Below are 15,546 nucleotides of genomic sequence, written 5' to 3' on the forward strand. Positions count from 1 at the left end.
TTTGGATGAATAATTTCTCCGTTTCTTCTTCATTTCATTCATGATCTCTGATGCAGATATCAAATATGAAGAAATTCATTCAGATGATGTGAATGAAGAAGAAGAAGAAGAAGAAGAAGAAGCGTGTGAAATGTTGTGATAATTTGATGAAGATTTTGAAGGTGTTGAATGAATGAGTTGATTGAAGGTTGAAAGTTGAGAACATAAATTTCAATTTTCACCAACGGAGAAATTCGTTGTAATTCTCCTCTTCAGGATTTTGTCTTCTGGTGAGGAGAAACCTCTGAATCTTTTTCACTGTCAGCTCAATTATCCCCCCTCACCAACAAAAAATAGGAAACATATGTGAATCCCTTTTTCATTTAATCTCTTCTTTTTTCGCTTCCCCTCTTTCACAAAAAATCTTTTTTCCTCAAAAATTATTCATCATCAAAGCCCAACGCCAGGCATCTTCGATTAATCTTATATTTCAACAACCTTCTTTTCATTTTTCTTCCCTGCTTTCCTTATTCAAAGCCATATAATCACTCATTCTTTCAATAGCCTGAATAAAAAAGAATAATCACTTCAAAAAAACAACGATAGCAAACCTTCAGAACCTATTTTTAAGTCAATATCTATAACTTATCCCATTGGCAACTGTTTTCTTCAATCCAATTTCTAATTTCTTCCTTTTTCAAGTGTTTCATCATCTGACTCTCTATTTTCACTTTTACGTCTCTTCTTCTTGTGGACTTTCTTTATGAATCCGTTAAGCAAACTGGATATTCATCAAGGATAATAAGATATTCCACTATTTGTTTATTTTCTAAAATTTCCACTGATTCACAAAAAGAAAAACATTTACAGATAATAGGCAAATACAATAATATGCAAACCAATTAGCGTTCATATACTGCAAGCGTGAAATTGCGAAATTATTTTTCTCATATTGAGCGATATATGAATTATGGTTTAGTGTTTTTTTTTTTAAAGGAAAAATGAAATTCATTACTAATCATTATTGAAAATAGCCATACAATTTTATTCTAAAAAATATATGTTTATTGTTTCAAAAAACAAGAGAGACAAAAAAAATCAATTGACGTGAAAAAATTCTGTTGACTGACGTAACCGTCTATTTTTCAATCCGTCAACCAGGCCTAATATGACAATTTAAAGAATTAATAAATAGGTTCAAATATCACCCAAATCAAGTTTTGATTAAATCAATTGTTGACCCATTATTAATTTTTAACATTTTGTTTTATTGATTCACATTTTGTAACAAGCAATTACCATAAAAATTACTGAATATAATCATAAAATAACATTAAATGTTCATTGAAGAAGAACTCCAAGAAATTGAAAAAGAGTATTCGCCATATTTACACAATTTTTCAATTGTTAAAAAATCGGAGACAGAAGCAAAATTTTCTCTGACTACGTTTGAAGATGAAATATTTGTTATAAATTTGAGCATCGATGGATATGAGGTTTGAAAGACGATTGGTAGAAATTGTTCATGAATGTTTGAGCTCTCAACTTGACATTTTTCACAAAAGGTTGTTGATGGACCTTTAAAAGGTAATGTTTATGAATCATTCGAAGGTTTTATACGTTCAAGCAGTAAGCATTATCAATCGATGCAGAATAAAATTTTTCTTGAAAGACTTTCGTTGTTATCAAAGGAAAAGGATCATCAGTAGTTTTTTCGTTGTTTTTCTCTTATAATTTCTTTAAAAAATTTCGAATAAGTTGAAATTTATCTGAATTATTAAAAACAAACATGCTTTCAAACATTTCCCACTTGATCTTTCTTTTACTTTTTTGAATAAAGATCAGTTTCAATTTTTTGTTTTTTGAAATAACAACCAAATATAAATGTCATCCACCAGAAAACCGCTTAAAAAAGTTGTGGGCTCCGAGTTATCCGTTCCTGCAAACGGACAGGTAGATTTACAAAGGAAAGGCTACACTTCTTTCGAGGGAATGCCTTCCACGCACAACATTTCCATTCTCTATCTTCGTATGCTTTTAATCTATAAACATTATATGTCTAACTATCCACTCCTCATTTTGAAAAAATAAACCTCTCTTATTTGTCGTTTTTTGCTTCCGAATTGCTTTTTTCGGCTATTTCAAAATTTTTTCGTTAAAACTTACATTAAAGAAATGAACCATTTCACGACATTTGATCACTTTCCCGTTCTATTGCATTTGAAGGAGTTGTACATGGCAGGCACTCAACTTGCTTCTTTACATGGTTTGCGAAAGCAGCCGCAAATCAAGTTGTTTGATTGCCAGCGAACTCCATTTTCCAAGAACCCTCATTTCAGATTGATGTGTATGCACTATTCCTTTATTCATATTAATATCAAAGAAAAAATTTTGGATTTATTTCTTTTTAGCTCTTATTTCATTTGGATCAACATTGTTCAAAATCAATGATGTTCCAATTACTTCGAAAGAACGAGGCGAAAGTGTTGTTTATGGTCCATTGCTTTATGACTTTCTCAACGAAGGATTTTTGATTCGCTCTGTTCCAGAAAAGCCAGTAACATTTTTCAAGATCAATGTAGATGATGAAAAAGTTTCAGATGGTTTGATAATTTTAAACTTGAAATGATGTATTTGCTATCTCCTATTTAAATAATATCAACATGCAATTCATAACATTTATCTATTTATTTTTAAAGCAATTTCTGGATACGTGGATATTGTTGCTTGCGAAAGGGAAGAAGCAAATCAAGCAATATACACCACCAGCACCGGAGAAACGCGCACACGAACGCTTACCCCGCCTCCAACCAGCTTTTCGTCCTCATCTCATTCATCTGTGCGACCATCGAGCGCACACAGAAGAATCGGTTCATCCGGCAGACTTTCACACAATCCGTCTTCTTCATCGATTTCTTCTCCTTCTCATTCTTCTTTGAGGCCTAAAACTTCTGCAAGTCTGGCAACACCAACAAAAAAGCAGATAGGAAAAATTCCATCTTCTGCGTCTGCGTCAGCATCCACCTCAAGTTTTGAGTCCCTTCCATCTCCCTCTCTCTCTCCCTCTCCATCATCTTCATCATTATCTCGCACGCCTTCCTCTTCAAGCACTGCATCCTCTTCATTGTCCAGCCACCAGCAATCAATTCAGCCACATGCGCTGAAATCTTCTCAGTCTGCTTCATCCACATCTTCCATCCAGCCTGTCCAACCAACCAGAACAAAGAAACTGATTTCCTCTCAACCACACAACAAGCCTTCCTCCTCCTCCTCCTCTTCTTCTTCTTCAAAAGCAGAGCACGTTCCAGCAAAGAAGAAAGCAGCCACTCAAAAGAAGGCTCCACGTTCTTCTGTTTCTTCTGCTGCTTCTCTGGCGACACCACAGCCAGCAGTGCCACACACATCAACGTGGTTTTTCGAGTCAATCACAGACAGCCTGACAAAAATGGATGATGCACTTTTGAAGACATCGTTTCCGCTCTCTGAGATTGATCAGAAGGAAAAAGCAAGCGATGAGAAGAAGAATGAAGTTGAGGAAGGAGAGGAAGAAGAAGATGGAGAGGAAGGAGAAGGAGAAGGAGAAGGAGAAGAAGGGGATGAAGGGAGAAAAAGGAAAGAAATGAAAAAGAATGAAAGCCAAGCCAACGTTAGAAGGCAGAAGAAGCCAGACGCAGCGCTGTTTCGCGTGAAATTCACAGCGCCTGACGAATACGACGGCGAAGGAATTGAATGCGAAGGCGAGACGAATGAAGACGGGACGAGGAGGAAGAAGGCAGCGAATGCGGTGTTGAGAGCAGGAGGATACAAAGATCATCTGCAGCTGGATGAGAAAGGAATCACGTGCCGTTGGATCAAGTCAGAAAACGACAAAAAGAAAGAGAAGGAAGAAAGAGAAAAGAGAAAGCTGAGGAGAAAAGAGAGAGAAAGCAAGAGGAGCGAAGAAGAAAGTGAAAGAATAAACAAAAAGGCGAAAGAGGTTGAAAGACCACAGCTGATCAAGAGAAACAGAAGAAGGCCATCTTATTTTGATTTTGACTGGGAAAAGGAAGAGAAAGCGAGACAAGAGAAGTTGGCACAGAAAGGAGGTGAAACAAAAGACGATGATGACGATGATGATTTTGATGATGATGATGACGAAGATGATGAAGGAAATGGAGAAGAAGCAGAAGATGATGAGATGTTGATGGATGCTGATGACGAAGAATTGGATGATGAGAACGAGTATCCGTTGGACGAAGTCAGATTTTCGTGGGGGCTGGTTAATAATGTATGCTCTTATTTTTAATCTTTTGATTTTATTTTATTTATTAAAATTATGATAACAATTTCTATTTATTTACAAATATTTTAACTTATTCCACTTCCTTTCAACTTAACTATATCGAACACTATTTATTCATATTCCTCTTCCATTTACCATTTCCTTTTTTTCCATTTCTTCTTTCCTCTTTCTCTCCATCTCTCAGATCACTTCTTCATCGACCTCTGGCAACGACCCAGCCATCCTCACCGTCACCATCATCACTCCATCACGCATCCCCCACACGATGCAGAGCAGAAGCACTGTTTTCACCTCTTTCTCGTTTGAATGTGCTCATCCACGTTCAGTCATTCGCTGTGTGGACGAGTGGAAGAAGTGGAAGGAGGAGAGGGAAGGAGAAGGGAAAGTGTAAAAATAAATAGATAAAGGAAGGAAGGAAGGAAGGAAAGAAGGATATATTTTATTTTGTGAAAATTCACATACTTTCTTTTGGAAATGTTTACTGATTTGTATTTTTTTGTTGTTTGGTATTCATCAAAGACGAATAAAAGTTAATGCTTCGATTTATCGAATGACTCACTTATCGACTTCTTTTTTGTATTCTCATTGCATTTTTGACCTCTTTCTCATTTCTCTATTGATTGTCTGCGAGTATTTTTGCTTACAATTATTTTATCTGCTTTTTTCCCTCTTCACTACAAAATGATTCAATTCACTATCTCTAATATTTTTATGAGTATTCCTCTAATAATAATTTGTATGTACTACAAACACTCAAAGTTATTTATATATACATTAAATTCCACAAAAATATGATTTTTAATAAATCATTTTATTTATTTTTGTGAAATTTCAAAATAAGGAATTATGATTGAATTGAAAAAACTATTAATATCATTTCTCTTCTTTCATTGTCAATGAATCAAATCTTCCTTTAAAAGCTTAATTCCAAAGCAAACAAACGAAAAATTCAATAAACGCAATGGGAAGAAGAGTTGCTCAACAATAAAACTGTTTGCTCATTATAAACAAAGCAGAATTCAAAAAATCAAGAGCAAAGAAATTTATCTGACTTTTGAATATAAAAAAATGTTAAATCGAAAAGAAACATTAAACAAAAAATAATTTGTAACAGTAAGGCTCTTTAAATCCTTTTTCGATACAATAAAATAAACATTATAATCATTTGTAATATAACCATTAAGTATGGCATTTCATGTTTTTATATTCGAAATTATTAATAACCCAATATTAAATATTCTTATTTTTCAATCTTGTTTGCTTCACATAAGATTCATTTGCATTTTCAGCATATAATTCATTCTTTCATTTCGTCTTCGGTGTCTTTCTATTTTGTCTGGTTTGATTCTCTTTTTCTTCGCATTCACACTGAAAATATCAAAAATCCACATTTTTTTCATTTCAGATGGAGTTTTGAGCAAACACATTTCCTTCTCAAAATTCATCTTTTGCTTCAAAATTTGCTTTCGATTTTCTTTTTCTTTTGTTTGACTCAACACGAAATGACATCGATACAATTCATTTTCTTTCTTTGGAATCAATTTTTGTGGAAATGTTGCAGATAATTTTTCTTCAATATTTTTATTTGAAATATGAATTCTATCTTCTTCTTCTCCTTCTTTTTCTATTTCATTTCTTTTCATCATTTCTTCTTTCTTTTGTGAATCCTCCTTATGACATGCTCCTGTTTCTTCCTCTTTTCCATTCCCTTCTTCTTCTTCTTCTTCTTCTTTTGTTCCTTTTCTCTTATTTGTGCTTAATATTTTATTACCCTTCATCTGATAATACTTAGCCATCAAATAATTGTATATTGATCCACACACAACAACAGAACATTCATCTGCCTTTCCCGTTTTATTTGAAAGAAGCTTAATAAACCCTTCTTCATTCTCACTTTCTTCTTCTTTTTCATTCAAAAAATGGAAAGAATTCTGTTTACTTATCACAGGAACACAACTTGTGCATTCATTGAGCCAATCAAACGAAGAAAATGGATTTTGCAAATAATTCGAAATTTGCAGAGCTGATGAAGAATAAGATGGTTGCTTTTCTGTCGGATGAAACAGAATGTTTGTTTGAATTGGCGAATTTTTAAGTTTGAGAAATTTCTTGTTTGCAAATGAAAAGTCTTCACTTTCATGTTTATTTTTGAAATTAGAAGAAGAAAATTTGCTTCCAAATACTGCATTTATTCCTTTCTCTTTCTTTTCCTTTGAAGAAGAAGCATTTTCCGTTCTGTTATTGTTGCTCCAATCACATTTCGCCACATGTTCATTCTTCTTCCTCCTCTTCTTCGCCTCCTTCTCTCTCTCCTTCACATAGTTGACAATATACATTTCCACTTGGGACAAACCTTTCATATTCTCTTCTTCTTCTCTTTCTTTCTCTTTCTCTGCGATTTTCTTCGCAATCCGTTCAATTTCTTCTTCACTTTCATTCACATCCAATTTTTCCTTTCTTTCTGCAAACGCAATTTTCAGTTCTTCTTCAGTCAAACCAACTTCTTCCTCAAAATTCCCATTTTCGCCCTGTTTTTTACTCTCTCCCATATAATCTGCATCACTCATCATTGATAATTCCGCTTTTCGCCACATTTCTTTTTCTTCCGGCAAAGTCGCCCAATCTTTGAATATCCATCTCCCAAACAGCTTGGCGTATCTTTTAGCTTCGACAATCTGCTTTTTCACCAGTTTTTTCTGTTCTTTCCTCATTTTCCCTTCAAAATCCTCATTTTTCATTGAAAAAACAGAAGCTCTAAGCTCATTCCGTTCATTATCATCTTCATCAATATCGTTCATTTCCCTCTTTTCTTCCACTTCTTCTTCTCCTTCTTCATTTCCCTCCTTCTCTTTCCCATCCTTCGCACCTCCTCCTCCTCCTCCTCTCCTCGCACACACAAACAATTCGTTCTTCCCCATCGCATTCCCCACGCTCAGCATCAGCCCCACATCCTCTTTTCTCCACTTCTCTTTCATCGTCTCTTCTCTTCGCTCTGCCAAAAGTGACACCTTCACCCCGTCAATCACATAGTCAATGTCCCAACAGAACTCCCGCTGCTTCATCGCCCCGGGCTTCCACTCAGAAATAAGCGCTTTCGGAGAAATATGATCGTCTTCAGCTATTTCTCCGATATTTTCCTCTGAACTTTGTGGGACATTTTCGGTTTCTTCTTCTTCTTCTTCTTCTTTGCTCAATGTTCCTGTGCCCATTGTTTGTTTTGAAGTTCCATGAATTTCACTTGAAATGAGTGATTTACCTGAAAGCATGTCTTTTGAGTTCAATTCATTTGAAGATAAGATTGCATGTTTATTCACAGTGTTTTCCGTATTTGGAACAATTTCATTGAATTTCCCAGTGTCTGCTCCCTGTTCATCATGAATTCCAATAGAATGCGATGAATATTCAAATGGCAACACACAGCTGCGATAGAGTGGCTGCGAACAAATTGTATTTAATTTGGTTGTTTCATTATGATTGGTGCAATTCATCTCATTCTTTGCTTTCAAAGTCGAATTGAAGTTGACTGTTGACTTTTCATCCTTATTTTTAATTTCTTTGTACAAACTTTCTCTTCGTAGCTCTTCAAATAAATCTTGTTCTGTCATGAAATAATCTGGTTGATCTTCTGGACGTATTTTCAGTTTTTCAAACCGTTTTGCCTGTTCGGTTTTACCTCCAAAATCCACCCCAGAAAACACTTTGGTATCCAACTTTTCATTTTTCATTTTGATTTTTGTTTCTTTTTCAGTTGGTGATAAATGTGAAGAATTTCGATTTGAAACTGGATTGAAATCAATCTTTTCGCTCTCATCATCACATAAACTGAAAGAGAGCACAGAAAATTTCGAATAAGATGCATGAAAAGAAGCAAGGTGATTTTTCTTCAATTCAGATTTAAATTCATTTGAATCAGAATGACTTGGTAAAGGCTTTGAATTTTTTTCTGATGAATGGCGCAGAAAATCAAACGGTGATGAAGAAGCAGTAGCAATTGAAGGCTGGACGCATGTTGATTGTATATGATTACGTTGAAATGACCCGCTTCTACCAAAATTTTCAGTCTTAAATTTGCTTAAATTCTCCAAATATGAAGAACGAGATTTTGAATCTTCAAGAAAGTTTTCAGAAGTAAAATTTCGTGAAGAAACTGAATAAGAATATTTGCATGATGGTTGCTTTGAAGCGTATAGATGAGAGGTTGAATATTCATCATTCAGTAACTTTGAGCAACATTATTCAAAAACCAGAAAAACACAATATATCACAATTAAAAAATTGCAACACTAATTCATAACTATTAAATAAAAGCTTTATACCATATTGAGATCTAATTTCGAAAATTTACTCATTCTTTTCTCAAATTAAACGAGCATCAATAAACATTGTTCTGATCTTTGATCCCATTACAGAATGAAGACATTAAGGTGAAGAGAAACTCTTGGATTTTAAATGATACGAAGTTTATTTAAGGAGAAAAAACAATTTGTTTCTGTTTGTATTCATTATTTTTAAAACTAATTGAGTAAAATTATTGCGTAATATATTAAAATTATTGCTCAATATTGTTATTTTAACATTTTAAGTTTCTTGCGCCAATGGTGCGTTATTCTCGATTACCTTTTCGCTTACTGTGCCTAAAATGTGGAGTTGACGTTGTTTATTCTCCAATGTTTGTTGCTGAAGGATTCATTCGATCACAAAAAGCTCGAGATGCTGATTTTTTAACAACACAAACGGAAAAAGACAAACTGATTGTTCAATTCGCAGGTTTATTGTTCTTAATTGCTTGGTTATTTATTTTATTTATATTTTTATTATTTCGTTCGGTGATTTTTCGTTATCAAAATAATAAGCTTGCAATGCGGAAATTCTTACAAAAGCAAGCAGTATAGTTGCAAATTATTGCAGTGGAGTTGACTTGAATTGTGGATGCCCTCAAAAGTGGGCAATGGCTGAGGGATATGGATCTGAAATGCTTAATCATCCAGACATTATTCAAGATTGTGTAAGATCTGTCAGATGTAACATACCTAATCTACCAATATCTGTGAAGATTCGAATTTGCATTTCTAACAGAGAAACAATGAAAAATGCAGGAAAACCAAAAACCGATGGAGAAATGGAAAAGGACATGTTTAATGGCGGAGACATGACAAAAACGTTGGAATTAGTGAAAGTAATAGAGAATGCTGGGGCTGGTGTGTTCGAAATAAGCAATTTTCTGGAATTTGTTTCTTTGTACTAAAAATGCATCAAATAAAACGTTAAAAGCTGTTTTGTGAAAATGCCTCTAATTTAGTTAATTTTTTATTTTTTACGTTAAATATTTTGTGTGGTTATTCATGCACAATAATGCCATTTCTTATCTTTTTTTTTCATTATTTTTCCATCAAAATTTCTCTTAGATTACATAACCATTCACGGAAGGACCTGTCTGAATGCATCTGCGTCTTCATCAGTTTCTCTTGAGGCCATTAAAATGGTGAAGGAAACAGCCTCAATTCCAGTTGTGGCAAATGGAGATGTCTTCTCTTTGGAGAAAGCAATCTATACGAAGGAGCAAACTGGAGTGTGCAAAAGATTATTTTTATTTATACATTCATTAATTTTACTTTATTTAATTAATTCATTTTTAAACATAATAATTATATGTGTAATTCTATTTATCCATTTATTTTATTTTATTTTATTTTTTTATTTTTTTATTTCATTCATTTCAATCATCACCAGGTCGATGGCATCATGTCTGCCCGTGGTCTCCTCCAAAATCCAGCCTTTTTCACTGGATGCCCCAGGCCTCCATTAAGCGTCTTCACTGACTTCTACAAGCTTGCTGTTGATTACACGCTCCCTTTCAAGCTCTTGCACAACCACACAATGATGATGGCATTTCCTCTCCTTTCAAAATCAGAAAGACAAACTTTGTCTATGTGCAACTCGCCTTCGATGCTTTTTGACATCTGCAAGGAGCTTATTTGGTGAAGGATTTTGAATAGGTTTTTAATTTAATGTTATCAATGAGGAGATTTGTTTATATTTAAAAGGTGGACGTTGGGAAGATGTTTTTAAGATTTTTGATTTTTATAAAAATCATTAAAGGAATTTACAAAATTATAAATAACAATGTATAAATAACTTCAATCGAAATATTTTTAAAGCAAGCTGCAGCTTTTATAAAACAAGTTTAGGTTGTTACAAGCATCCTTTTTAAAAACATCCTTTTTAAAATGTTATTTAAAAAATGCTCTTCAAAACAATACTGCTTTCATTATTAACGTGAGATCAATATTTCACAGTGTGAAGGAAAGCAAATCATAAATTAATAATAAAAATAAAAGTTTTTGTCTTTTTATTATTAACAATTTGTTTTTAAAGTATATAGAAAAATATGGAAAAGTATATTCATTTCCCTGAAAAATCATTTGATCAATGTCATAACATAATTTGAATAATAAAAGGTTGTTTTAATTGCTGATTATGCCGCCTGGGGACTATCCAGACGCTATCGAAGTTATTCCAAGTATCCAATTATTTTTTATGAAATTATAATATATTTATTGTTTATTTATTTTGTGTACATTTTCATAATTTTAATTTATTAAAGATCGGCTTTATTACGTTTCTTTGAACTCTACACCAGAAGAAACAGAAACAGAAAGATTTTTTACTACTGACTCGTCACTTGTATATCGCCCATTTTCTTCAGATTTTGGGCCATTGAATCTTTCTTGCGTTTTTCGATTTTGCGATACAATCCAAAAAGTATTGAAGGTATACAAGAAAGTTGCTTTTAATATGTGATTCACTGATTTTGATTTTAACTTTTATTCAATTTTATAATATTCCCGACACATTTATTTCATTTAGGATACCGAAGATAAAGGAATTACATTTTATTACTATTCAAGCTTTGATGGGCATAAACGATCAAATGCAGCCTTTTTAATGGCTTCATATATAGTAATGTGTCTTGGCAAAACTCCAGAAGAAGCAATTTTGCCGTTTTCGCAGATGTATCCTCCTCTGCCTCCTTTTCGTGATGCGTCAGTTGGACTTTCAACAATGAATCTCACAGTCGTTGACTGTCTTAAAGGCCTTTACAAAGGTTACAACTGCGGGTTTTTTGATCTTTCAACATTCAATCACCAAGAGTTTGTTATTTTTCAGTAATATTTAAAAAATCAATTATATCATTTTCTTTTTTTTCTGCTTCTTAGATATGAATATTATGAGAAATGTGAAAATGGAGAAATTAATTGGATTGTACCAAACAAAATCTTAGCATTTCCTTCACCAACACACACCGATGTTGTCACGCCATTTGGGATAATTTCACATTGCCCCGAGTTTTTTGTCGACTTGTTTATTTCCTGGAATGTGACGTGTGTCATCCGCCTGAACAACAAGCTCTACGACTCCCGGAAGTTCACAATGAAAGGCATCGACCACCACGACCTGTACTTCGACGACGGCTCCGTCCCATCTCTGGACATTGTGGAGCGGTTTTTGTCGATCGTCTCCTCAGCGCGGGGGGCTGTGGCTGTGCACTGCAAAGCTGGGCTGGGGAGGACGGGGACGCTGATTGGGTGCTGCCTGATGAGAGACTACGGCTTCACGGCGACAGAGGCGATTGCGTGGCTGAGGATGTGCAGGCCGGGGAGTGTGGTTGGCGCGCAGCAGCACTTTCTGAAGGAGATGGAGGAGAAGTACAGAGAAGAGGAAGAAGAGGGGGAAAGAGAGAGGGAAAGAGAAAGAGGGTATATGATGGGAAACAACAGAGGAAGAAGCAGGAGCATTGATGATGGATACCGCAGTGATGGAGGGTGTTTGAGTTTTGAGAGGGAAGAAGGGAATCAGTTTGGCGAGTTTGGTGAGATGGGAGAGGATGTGTTTGGAGGAGAAGGAGGGGATCATTGGGTGAGGGAAGACGAAGAGGCAGAGATGGGAATGGGAACGGGAACGGGAATGGAAGGAGAAAGAGAAGGAGAAAGAAGGAATTCGGCAAGTGTGTTATTTGAAATATTTTGAGAGAAAGAGAGAGAGAGAAAGAGAAAGAGAAAGAGAAAGAGAGAAAGAGAAAGAGAGAAAGAAAGAAAGAAAGAAAGAAAGAAAGAAAGAAAGAAAGAAAGAGAGAGAGAGAGAGAAGAGAGAAAGAGAAAGAGAAAGAAAAGGATTGTATTGCTTTTCTGTTGAGCTCATTTATTTTTTTTTTCCATTTATTTTCTTTCATTTTTTTTCAAAATTTAATATTTTGTTTTTTTTTTAACCCACCTTAATAACAAACAGGCAAATCTTCTCGCTCTCTTTCATCTGGCCACTCACAAACACATCACTCTCCATTCCAATCAATGCCTTCTTCTTCTTCTTCTTCTTCTTCTTCTTCATTTCCCCCTGAAATTTCTCCTCTTTCCTCCTCCTCTTCCTCTTCTCCCTCTTCTTCTTCCTCTTCCTTCCCTCTCTCTCGCTCCTCCCTCCGTTCTCAAAGCCAGCCACGTTCAATGTCTTCTTCCCATTCAACAAACAAACGCCAAACAAAAACAAAGTTTCCATTCACTCCTCAATTGACAAGACAATTGTCTTCTCAACAGAGCAATGGAATGAATGCAAACAATACAAATGCTTTTGTTTCTTCTTCTTCTTCTTCTTCTTCTTCTTCCTATCCTTCTCGTCTCGGTTTAAATTCTCTTCCCCCTCTCTCTTCCGTCTCTTCTCTCTCTTCTTCCCAACAGCTCATTCCTCCTCCTCCTTCTTCTGCTCTTTCTTCCTCTTCCTCTTCTTTCTCTTCCAATCCACGTAACACACCCTCTTCTGCCACTTCACATTCACCTCACTCTTATTCATTTCCTTCTTCTTCTTCTTCTTCTTCTTCTTTCTCCTCTTCTTCCTCTTCCTCCTCCTCTTCCTCTTCCTCTCCATTCACTGCAATGATCCGCACAGCCTCTATTCTCCAGAGCAGAGAAGGCATTCACCGCCCTTCTTCTCCGCCTGCACTCGAAAGAGAAAGAGAAAGAGAAATCCAAAGAGAAAGAGAAAATGATAGAAAAAGAGATAAAATGACAGAAAGAGAAAGAGAAAGAGAAAGAGAAAGAGAGAGCGAAAAGAAGAAGAGTTTAGCTTATCATTCGCGTGCTGCTTATTCGTCGCCAGCTGCCGATCACATTCTTCATTCACACGGAAGAAAGAGAGAAAGCTATCGAAATAATAATAATAATAATAATAATAATATCAATGTTAACTCGAATGCTGGCACATCTTCTGCTATTTTGATGCTCTCTTCGATGCCCCTTTCTGCTTTGAATAATGACAATCTAATTTCTTCTTCTTCTTCTTCTTCCTCTTCTTTTCAAGCAAACCCTGCTGCTGCTTCGTTTGATGAGCTGGTTAGAGCTGAAACAATATGTGCTTCTTCTTCTCTTTCTCCTTCTTCCTCTTCCCCTTCCTCCTCTTCCTCTTCTCCTTCTTCTTCTTCTTCTAATTCTTCATTCATCACCACCCCTTCCTCTTCTCCTTCTTCTTCTCTCCCCTCGTTCCCTTCCACAAATCCTTCAGATGACATCTCAAAATCTTCTTTTCCTTCTTCTTTTCCTTCTTCTTCTATTTCTTCTTCTTCTTCTTCTTCTTCTTCTTCCTTCTCTTCCTCCTTCAAGAACTCCAGGCCTTCCACTTCTTATCTCTCTCTTCGCCAGCCGCCTCTTCTCACTCAAAATGCTGCTGCTTCCTCGCCTTCTTCGCCTTCTTCCTCTTCTTCTTTCCTTCCTTCTTCTTCTTCTTCTATTTCCTCTTCTTCCTTTGATCAGTTATCATCTACTGCCTTTGCAAACCCAACAGCATTTTCATCTTCAATCATTGGAATGTCTTCTTCTTCTTCTTCTCCATCTTCTTCGTCTTCTTCTTATTCATCTTCCATTTCACAACCATCATCATCATCATCTTCTTCTTCTTCTTCCTCTTCCTCTTCCTCTTCCTCTTTCCTTCCAACTGGTTATGTGCCCACACGTGCATATTCTTCCATCCGCCCTTCAAAAACACCCTCTGCAAACTCTTCTTGTCTGCCTTCGTCGCTTCGCAAAGGAAAGATTTCAGCTTCTTCCCTTTCCCAATCAAGAACATATCATCATCCTTCTTCTTCTCTTTCTTCTTCTTCTAATTCTTCCTTCTCAGTTGATTCATTGCCTTCTTTCCCCTCTGCCAGCTCTTCTTCTTCTTCTTCTTCTTCCTCTTCCTCTTCCTCTCATCCGGCAAAGACAGCGCTGATTCGAATGACTTCTGATGCACAAAAAGCACAAAAAACACAAAAAACACAAAAAACACAAAAAACACAAGCAATTTCGAAAACAATGCAGACACCGCTGATATCAATCCATTTTGAGCCATCGTCCAATCCTCTGACATCCATAATTTCTCCGGGGACGAACTCACGCACAATAATTATTCCGAACAGCGGATTTTCGCCTGTTTGAAATGGCAAAATAGAAGCACGTACAACATTGCTCTTTCAAATGAAAATAAAAATAAAAATAAAAATTAAAACCATCAAAAAATGATTGTGAATGTGATGTGTTAAATACAAAATAATCTTTGAAATTCTGTTATTTTGTAACATAAAATGACTATCATTCATTTCACATTTTTTTTGTATTTTTTGTTTCTTTTTCACAATTGTATCTTTTTTTAATTACAAGTTTGCAATTCTTATTTTGGCTATTTTTGCAATCAGTGACTAAAAGTTGGCATTTATGCTGATGCATCACATGAGACATTGAAAAGCAGTAAGTTCATCAAATCAAAAATAAAGCCAACAAAACACAAAAATATCCAATTGAATCATGTTTTCTTAAAAGTGCGTTATTAAATTCTCGAATTAGAAATTCATTTTCATGTGTCACATTTTCTGTTTTGTTTGGAATTTTAAAAGCGAAAATAACTGTATCATGAACATTTCTCGTGAAACAACTTATAAAAATAAAATGTCTCAAAAATAAATTGCTGTACTTGATTTTTAATAAGTGGAAATAGTGTTCATATCAAAAGGAATGTTTTATATTTGCATTTTGAGATGTTTATTTGAAAAACATAAAAATTATTAAAAAAGAGAAAAAAATTCGGCCACCACAGGAATAGTACCTGCAACATGCAACGTAATTCAAACATTTTACTCACATGTTGCACGTGTTACTCCTGTGATGACAACAGAAAGTTCTTTCATTTGCCATTTAAAATAAACCAATTGGATCGATCAAAAAAAAATTTCAATAAAAAATATTCTTCATTTCTCAATTATTGTT

The 15,546-nt window shown here is 35.1% G+C and overlaps 4 protein-coding genes across 4 annotated transcripts; 3 read left to right on the forward strand and 1 right to left on the reverse strand.

Annotated features, from left to right (window-relative positions):
• Window positions 1-1,806: 1,806 nt before the first annotated feature.
• On the forward strand, window positions 1,807-5,008 carry MONOS_14286 (uncharacterized protein). Its single transcript, XM_067867074.1, has 5 exons — window positions 1,807-2,008; window positions 2,153-2,326; window positions 2,391-2,582; window positions 2,679-4,246; window positions 4,446-5,008. Exons 1-5 carry the CDS (start codon window positions 1,864-1,866, stop codon window positions 4,650-4,652), a joined length of 2,286 nt encoding a protein of 761 aa, XP_067718789.1. The 5' UTR covers window positions 1,807-1,863; the 3' UTR covers window positions 4,653-5,008.
• A 1,383-nt stretch (window positions 5,009-6,391) lies between these two features.
• On the reverse strand, window positions 6,392-7,986 carry MONOS_14285 (uncharacterized protein; the record flags this gene model as incomplete). Its single annotated transcript, XM_067867073.1, has 2 exons — window positions 6,392-6,394; window positions 6,445-7,986. 2 exons carry the CDS (start codon window positions 7,984-7,986, stop codon window positions 6,392-6,394), a joined length of 1,545 nt encoding a protein of 514 aa, XP_067718790.1.
• Window positions 7,987-8,666: 680 nt separating this feature from the next.
• On the forward strand, window positions 8,667-10,402 carry MONOS_14284 (putative protein MANBAL). The gene is made up of 5 exons (XM_067867072.1): window positions 8,667-8,752; window positions 8,845-9,028; window positions 9,115-9,459; window positions 9,667-9,830; window positions 9,992-10,402. The coding sequence occupies exons 1-5, from the start codon at window positions 8,711-8,713 to the stop codon at window positions 10,241-10,243; spliced, it is 987 nt and encodes a 328-aa protein (XP_067718791.1). The 5' UTR covers window positions 8,667-8,710; the 3' UTR covers window positions 10,244-10,402.
• Window positions 10,403-10,738: 336 nt separating this feature from the next.
• Window positions 10,739-15,244, forward strand: MONOS_14283 (putative dual specificity protein phosphatase CDC14A; the record flags this gene model as incomplete). The annotated part of the gene is made up of 5 exons (XM_067867071.1): window positions 10,739-10,781; window positions 10,866-11,032; window positions 11,129-11,412; window positions 11,479-12,266; window positions 12,548-15,244. The coding sequence occupies 5 exons, from the start codon at window positions 10,739-10,741 to the stop codon at window positions 14,719-14,721; spliced, it is 3,456 nt and encodes a 1,151-aa protein (XP_067718792.1). The 3' UTR covers window positions 14,722-15,244.
• Window positions 15,245-15,546: the final 302 nt, after the last annotated feature.

The sequence above is a fragment of the Monocercomonoides exilis genome, assembly GCF_001643675.1.
Source record: "Monocercomonoides exilis strain PA203 chromosome Unknown scaffold72-133335, whole genome shotgun sequence".
Classification (NCBI taxonomy): domain Eukaryota; phylum Preaxostyla; order Oxymonadida; family Polymastigidae; genus Monocercomonoides; species Monocercomonoides exilis.